We start from the raw sequence: 9294 nt of genomic DNA on the forward strand, positions 1-9294 counted from the left end.
CGACATTGAAACAAAAATCCTTTGCAGTCTTTCATATTACCAGAAAATCTCTCTGGTAGACTTGGGCGGAACTCGGATGACGTCACTGCTGGTGACCTCGGAGGGGGAACCGGACCCGGAAATGGTTGTGGAGCCGGTGCGGCATTAGCGCCGTTCATGTAGTTAGCATAGCTTTGGATAACTTGATTTTGCCTTTCAATGTGGGTATTTAACTCACATAGAGCCAAGGCGTGTCCATGGAGTTGGGCCGCCTGTTCCTCCAATCGACGGGTGAGGTGATCTGCTGGGCCTTGAGTTTGGCCGCAGTGTTCTGTCATGATGGGTGCACGGAGAGTGACCCAAATATGCAGAACACCACTAGACGGACACAGGAGTAAAAGTTTAACAAGTTTATTTTGCACAAGCACACTGATATGATTGGTTCAGGTTCGGGCCTGGAAACTGGTTCACCGGAGTCTGCGTGAGAGACAGTTCAGTTAGCGTTGCACCTTGGAGTTTGATTCTTTGATAGTTACTGATTGTACCTTGAGGGTTCTTGCAGACAGCTTTGAGAGGGCTACTGTTGGATCTGGAGAGGAGTTGATCAGCAGAGTCCGCAAGCTGCTTCAGCGTCTTACTTCTATTACTGAGCAGACCTTGGCTTTGGGTTTTCCAGCTCTTAGTCCTGAGCTGCATGGAAGTTCACTGTGGTTCTTCAGGTTTGGCTCTGAGGGTAGGCTCGGCAGGTTAGCTCTTCCTGAGCTCCACAGGGGAGAAACTGGTTTCCTGGAAGACAGAGACAAGGGTTAGAATCCAGGCTGGATTCAAAAGTCACAAAGATACTCAGTGAGTCTAGGCTTAGGCGCTGACCAACTGGATCAACACTGCGGCGTTGAGGCAAGGTCTGAAGACAGCTTAAGTAGTGGATCCTCTGATGATCTGATGGGCTGCAGCTGTGCAGAAGGCTCACTCAGGAGGATCCACGGCGGACTCTGCTGGAGAAAGGTGGAATTTCTCCAGCTCCCAACAAAAGGTTCTTTAAAGAAGATTATTAATGACATTACACCAGGTGAAACTAAAATATTTCTTCTTGAGGAGTTTTGGATGAAGAATATTGACAAAAACATTTTTATTTATTTTATAAGCAAAAAAACAAAAACAAAACAATTTTGGTATAATTACTGATCTGAGTGGGGTTCTCTGTCGGGGAAAGGCACATTTTACATTTATATTATGTTATAGAGTCTCTATTCTCCAGTTAATGATGAATCACTCACTAAATTAGTTGACGAATATTGAAATAATCAATTAATACGATTCTTTTTTTTCAGCCCCAGATAAAATACATGAATTGGGCTACACAGAGTAACTACAGCCCAGATGTTCAACTTTTATAGTGAAGTTAATATTTTAATGAATGTATTATTTTGCTTGATATGGAGAGAGCATAGTAGGTAACAATATAAGAGTGGGGTTTAACTCTGCACAATTCTATATCTTCAAAAGAAAATACTGTATTTACCTTCTGTCTTAGTCGTTCAAATAAACCATTTTCAAAGTGGAAAACAGTCCTAATTCCACATTCTTCAGAGCCGGTGATACTTCAAACATTGATAAACTGCATCTAGGGAGTATAGGGCTTATAACATTTTTTTATTAATGTAGCAAAATTATGCTTTTCTCATTAAACAATGAATTCCTCTCATCAGTACGGATGCTCACATCGTGCATAAAAAAAGGGCATGCATATGGCAAAGCACCAATGACACCCGACCAATAGTGTCCCTACCAAAGTTCAAATCAAACCTACGCCCTTGGTGGAAAGAATAGGCTCTATGCACAGCTCCACTACTTCCTGAATTTAATGCAGCTCCTTTGTTTCATGTCTTTCATGATTGGATGCACTGATTAATCCAGGTGTGTATGACCTAAGTAACTGGCCAGACACACCTGGATTAATCAGTTCGTCCAGTAATGAAAGACAGGAAACAAAGGAGCTGCCTTAAATTCAGGAAGTAGTGGAGCTGTGCATAGAGCCCATTGCAGGGGGGACGTAAAAAAAAAAAAAGTCTAATCAAGCAAAACTTTCGCCAGTTGGTGGCGGTAATACTCACCTATCATTTTTTGCCAACCGCCATATACAATTTCAAGAAGAAGAAAACTTTCCATGCAGTACCTCCGTAGACCCTCTAAGGGTCGCGGACCCTCTGTTGAGGGCCTCCAACCCATAGGTATTGTGGCCAGTAGGTGTCGCCAGTGATGATACCCGCCGATTGTGGTGCTTCCGTCTTCTAACGGCAAAAGAAGTTCCTACTTCCGATTGCGAACCGCCCTGTGGTTGTATTTTGTCCCGGATTTCAACAAAAACACACATAAAGCTCCTTCTAAACCTCCGACCTAACGCCCTGAAACCGAGGCACTGGGTTAGATGTGACGCCTCGATGCCGAAGCAGTGAGCAATGTCGGTGGTTTTTGACGGAGGTTCGTTGAAAGGGATGCAGAGCTCTCACAGCCACACAGCTCCGAGCGCCCTGAGGTAAGAGGAGCCCTCTGCAGACAGGACTATGGAAGCACACAGCTTCTCTGTCAGGAAGAATCCTGGAAAAGAAAGGAAAATATGAATGTGGAGAACAGCTTCACTAGCAACCTGACTGTATTTAACTGGTTTCTGTTATTTGTTTGTAGCTCAACAGCTGAAAGACACTTTATTCTGCCCAGAAGGGCAGTTAAAGTTACTTTAACGCAGCTGTGCAAATAAAATAATTTACTAAAATGTGAACAATGTTAACCATACAAAATACATTTCTAGATAGAAACTGAACCATTAGATTTAAACAAGAATTGGGAGGATAAAATGATATGTAGAAGCACATTTATTCTATTTTTGTAATGAAGAATAAAAGTAGAAATATGAATAAACTAAGGATTGCATATGGATTTTGTTGAATAGTTTTTAACATAATCTAAAAGGTATATATAATACATGAAGAATTAATGTATAATCTTGCATCCATATGCAGTCTCTGCTGCAGTTCCTGCTTCACAGATGTTTAAATTTAAAATAGTAGCTGATTCTTTAAAATCATTATTAAAGAACATGAAGAGAAGGGAACTATATTTAATAAAATGCACCGATCCAATACCTTGATCAGACATCAGGGATTTGATATCCTATATATGAGCTCCAATCCACTCTACATTATTTATTTGTTCTTGCTACTTATTTTTTAATAAATCATATAAAGTAAATTTATGTCTGTTAATTTATTACAATTTGTTTATGTCAGGCTCAAAGCTTGCACTCACGTGGGAAGATATTTGGTTCATTCATTGTAATCTAATCCAGATTTTTCATAATCCCTTTAAATATAACACAAACTCAATGTTCTACTGCATTTTGCACCATGTTTATTTCTTTCACACTGCACCGACTCTTTCCATATCAATGCCTTTTGCACCATGACTGTAAACTGCTTTTCTTTTCTCTTAAACTGTTTACATTCTGATCACTGCTGCACCTCATAAATGGAAATGTTCATTTCACAGTTGTAAGCTGATCATTCACTTTTGAAAAGCTGTATGCATCGAAATTTTGTTTTGTATGCAGTCTGTATATACAGAATGACAAAGGTTTTCTATGTCAACTAATGAATCTGATCTGATATCGCCATAGGCTTAGCCTTGGTATCAGTATAGGATTGGATTGTAAAAAATTGGATCGGTGTGTCTCTGATATTTCAAATGGTTGAAATATATTTGCTACTCTTATTTTCCATCTTTCTGCTCCACCTCACATTTTGCATGGCAGAAATGCAGCCCTTGTTCATTCAGTGAGCCCCTGGGCAGCACATTGGAGTGCCCTGAGACCTAACTTTTACCATTTAATTTATGATTACATGTCTTAAGTGATGAGAGGGCTCTTTCTAACACATTTACTTACATTAATTGCTGTAAACTTTAGTTGAAGCTTCATGGCTTTGCTTTTACATAAGTGAAATAATTAGTGTGCAAAATAGGAGCTCTCTGAAGACCTTTGGTCGTATACTTTTTTATTTTGGGGTGTCAGAGTGAAGTTAGGAATACAACCCCACGTCTTTTAGTCTTTAAGTTGAAGGAAAACAAATATTATATTGAAAACATTGCTTCAGGGTGCTGTGTTTATCAGAGGTTAAGCATGCATGATGTAGGCATCTGTCATGGGTTCCAGCTGCTTTTCTTTGCCCTATTTCTACACCCATTCCCTGTTTGCCTATTTTCAGAAATTAGCAAAAATTAAGGGCACTAGAGTCTTTAAAAAAAAAAAAAAAAACCCTGCTTCAATTTAATTTACAATAACATAAAATACTATACTTTCCATAAGTTTGTTTTACAAGTGCAGTACCCTGGAAGAGTTAGTTTTACGGGTTTCTGTATTTTGTCGTTTACTCTGGTAGTTCATTGAGGCCTGTCTTTGTGGGTAACCTTACATTTCTTTCTCCTGAGCAACAGCTCATGATCTCCAACATACTCTAGCAACCTGTCCCCCTCTCATTCCCTCCTCTCCTTTGCAGTGCCCAGGAACTTTCTCAGGAGATCAAGTCTTTCATCAGTGGCGTCGATGCCGTTCAGGGCCGGAAGCTCAGCGTCAGAGAGCACGCCCGCTGTGCCGTGCGGCTGCTGCGCTGTGTCCCTGCCTGCAGGGGGGCGGTGCTGGAGCATCTGAGGGGCGTGTATGACGAGCACGTGTCCATGTTTCTGCACAACCTTGAGACAGAAGGAAGTTCCACATCTAACCTGGAGGACATCATACAGGTGAGACTTCATCCAGGAATATTAGGCAGTCTTAATCTCATCTCATCATGTTCTTTATCAGTTATTGATAAATAGCTAATAGAGAAATAGATGGGAAGAAAAATGTGTTTAAAAGACAAACTGCCTCCAAATTAACTTTAGCTACAAATCCTTGTGCTATTACACCATTACCAACCACAGTAGTTGGTTATTTTAGTTCCTAAACATAAATATTATTGTCTAGTTCAATTTCTGTAGTGGTTCTCAAGACCTTTTTTCGTGAAATTATTCTTTTTACTAAATCTTTGCTCCTCTATAGGAGGTTCATGGCGTCCTGTCAGAGTTCATCCGTCTCAACCCGCGAGCCTGGGCCCCGCTGGTGTCCACCTGGGCGGTCGACCTTCTGGGCCAGCTGAGCAGCAAGCATGCGGGCCGCAGGGTGGCGCCCCATTCCTCCAGCCTAAACGAGCTGCTGCAGCTCTGGATGTCCTGCGCCGCCACGCGGTCCCTGATGGAGGCCTACTCCCAGTGTCTGGCCGCCATGCTGGCCTGGTGTCCTGACGCCTGCGTCGACGCCCTGCTGGACACATCGGTCAAACACTCTCCTCATTTTGACTGGGTGGTGGCTCACATCGGCTCTGCCTTCCCGGGAACCATCATCAGCAGAGTGTTGGCCTGCGGGCTGAAGGACTTCTGCTCCCACGGGGCGAAGGATCAGGGGCTTCTGGCGGAGAAAGGGAGCCGGGTGCCGAAGATCAGCTCTGTTGTGGGAATCCTGGGGCATCTGGCAGCACACCACTCTGACAGCATCAGGAAGGAGCTGCTCAGGATGTTTCAGGAGAGCTTGATTCCATCCACCCCTCTGTCTCCCACTTCCTCCTCGTCCTCCTGGGAAGCATCCCCTCAGCTTCGGCGTGCCGCCGTTCCATTCCTGCTGCAGCTGGCTGCCCTGTCCCCTAACCTGTTTGGCGCCGTGTCTTCAGAGCTGGTGGAGCTTCTGCGGCCTCCGGTCCTGCTCCAGCTGCAGTCTCTGCTGCAGGGCCTCCCCCGAGAGGAGCTGGATAACATGCTGGGGCTGGCCGTCCACCTCATCAGCCAGAGTCCAACAGGGGGAGCTCGAGTGCTCAAATTCCTGGCAGACACGGCAACGCCGGCTTCAGTCATCATCTCCGGTCCCACGCCGTCGCCTAACGAAGGGGTGAGGGAAGGCTGTGACCGCCTCCTCCAGATGTTGCTACTACATCTTCACAAACTGGTGTTTAACCGCTCCGACGGGGCAGAGACCGGCCTTGTGGGCTCAGCCTCCTCTCAGCCACAGAGGGTCACCCCTTTCCTAGAGGAGCTGCGTTCACACGTCGGCCAGCTGTGTGCAGAGACACTGCGGCTGGAAAGAAAGCGCCACCTCTGGCTGCACCAGCTGCTGTGCCTCCTGTCAGTGTACGGGGGTCCCAGCGTAGCCACTGAGACCCTCTGCCAGCTTCTAACCCAGGCTCGAAACCCGGAGGAGTTGGCTTTGGCCTGGCAGCTCCACACAACGCTTTCCTCCTGCATGGCCGGGCTCATTCCTGCCGCCGTGGCTCACTGCGTGGCTCAAATTCACACGCACACGCTGGAGCCCCGTCAGCTCCGGCAGCTGCTGCTCAACTTGGCTGCAGCCATCCAGAGCCAGGATGAAGAGAGGAAAGGAACAGCAGGAGGCCAGTCCTCCATGGCCGTCCAGATCGGCTTAGCCGTCTCTGGACACCTCCATGATTTTGGCCCTCTCCTCCTCCACGGTGACCCAGCTGTGTCTAACGCCACGGTGCGCCTCCTCTCCTGCAGCCCCCTCCCTCGAACCTCCTCCCCCGCACACCTGCTGCTGCTCTCCCGCGCGTCCGTCACTCATTTCTTCTTGGCACTGCGTAGAAGAGGGGAAGCGAGGAAGGCAGGCAGAGACATGGGACAGACGGGCGAAGCCGTGAGCTGTTCGGTTCTGCTCCTGTCCCGCTTTGCAGCCTACTCGCCTCTCACTCTGAAGGCCATCCTTCAGCAGCTTGTGGAGGGAGCGCTGCACAAAGGCAACGCTGACCTGTTTGGTGGGCAGATCGCCGACATGTCCGGGGCTCCGTTGGCCTCTCCGTCTGTGTCCTCCGACCTGGGAGCCTCTCTGCTGGACATTAACTGTCGGTTCGGCACCACGGTGAATTTCTCTGGCAGCGTGTGGTCGGTGTTCCACGCAGGAGTGATCGGAAAAGGACTGAAGGTTCGAACAGCTGCCAATCAGCCCGATCCATCAGGAGTCATCCAGGTGGGTTGTTGATGAAAGCTCATAGAAGTTCTTTTTATTGTAGATAAACATATGTATTTTGAGCTTTTAATGATAAACTCTATTTATTGTGGAAACTTGAACAACATGCTGTATTCAGAGGATTTAAAAAAAACAACAATTTGCTGCACTGATTTAGATTTATGGTGGGTTTTCTTTTCACCACATAAGCCCAACTATATTCCTACTAGATCAATAGTAATTTGGCAAATGTTACTCAGCAGGTTGCAGTGAGCTAAACGAGCATTGCTAAAAATTATCAACTGTTATAGCAGGGCTGTGTTGACCTGTTGAATCTGCTCCAAAACCACATCTGATCTAATAAGGAGCACCTGCTGATGTAGTTCTCCTTCATTATTCTGTCCATGTTGTTCAAAGCAGGAGGTAGAACATCCCCACAGTATGAAGGTACCACCACCGTGCTCCACAGCTGGTGGAGTAATCTCATAGTTTTGAATAAAACTATTCATGTACCTACTGGGTGTATATAAACTTTTTAACAGTAGTATCTCTTGGTTTTATGTCAGTAAAGCACATGATTAAATGTAATTAGCAGGGAATGAAATAAGCTGTTTAAAGAGTTTGTTTTCTGGTCTCTCTCTACAGAACATCCAGACTCTGCTGGCTGTTTTAGTCCAGTGCTGCAGCTCATCCAGCCTCAACGGCTCACAGTCCCCATCTGACCCCGGCGAGCCACTACCAATTAATGCAGAGGCAGCCAAAGTTGTTGCAGTCACGCTGGTGGAAAACGTCTGTCCAGATGTGGCCAATGGGGAGCTGTCCTGGCCCCCAGAGGAGCACGCCCGCACTACGGTGGAGCGAGACATCCACATCAGACGTTGCTTTGAGGCCCACCCGGTCCTCTTCCCTCTGCTCCAGGTGGTGGCGGCTGGACGCCCTGCTCTTTGCTATTGCTCAGCTGTGCTCAGAGGCCTCCTGGCTACTCTGCTGTCCCACTGGGAAGCTTCCCGCGAGGCTTCATCTAAAGACTCTCCCTGGCACCTGCAGGCTTCCTGCCTCCTGGTGTCCTGTATGGGAGAGGGTCAGCTCCTGCCGCCGGTGCTGGCAAACGTCCACGAGGCTTTCGCCTACCTGAACCCGTTTGAGGTGAGGCTGCTACTGCTGGCTGTGTGGGAATACGTGAGGGGCAACGGGCCGCTGCCTCAGAAGTTTGTTTTCAGCCCAGACAAAGGCATGTTCTGCAGGGATTTCTCAAGGGACGGCGATGTGTCCAGATACGTGGCCCCGATCCACAGCGTCCTGCATAAAAACATTGATAGACTGGGACACCTGTGCTGGAGGTTTCAGCTGTGAAACGGTGATGATTCAAGTCTATAGTGACTGTAAAACTGGGAGATTACGGTCATTTCACTTCAGGAGTGGACTGAATGCTCATTAATGTGGGACTGTGTGAATAAGTTTGTGTTTATATTTTCATTACCTTTGCTTTGGCTTCTGAAAGTAAACCCTGTCATATTGCTTAATTCTAAAATATGTTGATGCAAAACTAGCTTATAGTCTTAATTTGTCATTTTGGATCAGAAGAAACACTTATGTTGTTTTTGTTGCAAAACACGGCTTCCATCTTTTGTCATAAACAAACTTGTTTAAATCGTCTTGCAAAATAAATCTCCATTTAGTCCTAAAAAGTTGCTGAATAAGTGCTTTCTTGCTGCATTGTCAGGAGGTACTGGAGATCATCAGAGCTATTAAATAAACTGTTTCACTGATTTTTCATGCTTTTTATCCCTTAACAGAGATAATCAGAGAGAAACTGAGCAGGAAAGCTAACATAGTTAATAAAAAAATATATATAAAACATAGCAATCATTCAGGACTACATAGCTTTCATTTAAGAAGCTGCTTTAGTTTTAGCCTAAATTTATGTCAGATTTCTGTTCTGGTTCTGCAGGTAAGGAACTCCTCATGGTAACCTCTTTAAAAAAAGGCACTTTTAAAGTTCCCTGTGAAGAATAGCAGTGAAGCAGATGCAATGTCAATAACTACATACAAACATCACTATAAGCATATATATATATATAGATAGATAGATGATAGATATTTGATAATATATATATGTGTATAGATATATCTATATATAGATATATGTGTTTGTATATAGATATATATATATATATATATATATATATATATATATATATATATATATATATATATATATATATATATATATATATATAATGTAGCTTTACTATATTTCAAAATTTAAACTATTAATT

The 9294-nt window shown here is 44.8% G+C and overlaps 1 protein-coding gene across 1 annotated transcript; it reads left to right on the forward strand.

Moving 5' to 3' along the window:
• Nucleotides 1-2260: 2260 nt before the first annotated feature.
• On the forward strand, nucleotides 2261-8703 carry ints5 (integrator complex subunit 5). Its single transcript, XM_038286589.1, has 4 exons — nucleotides 2261-2515; nucleotides 4530-4770; nucleotides 5069-7036; nucleotides 7661-8703. The coding sequence occupies exons 1-4, from the start codon at nucleotides 2439-2441 to the stop codon at nucleotides 8366-8368; spliced, it is 2994 nt and encodes a 997-aa protein (XP_038142517.1). The 5' UTR covers nucleotides 2261-2438; the 3' UTR covers nucleotides 8369-8703.
• The last annotated feature ends 591 nt before the right edge of the window (nucleotides 8704-9294 follow it).

The sequence above is a fragment of the Cyprinodon tularosa genome, unplaced genomic scaffold (assembly GCF_016077235.1).
Source record: "Cyprinodon tularosa strain WSP-4 unplaced genomic scaffold, ASM1607723v1 ctg228, whole genome shotgun sequence".
In the NCBI taxonomy this organism is placed as follows: domain Eukaryota; kingdom Metazoa; phylum Chordata; class Actinopteri; order Cyprinodontiformes; family Cyprinodontidae; genus Cyprinodon; species Cyprinodon tularosa.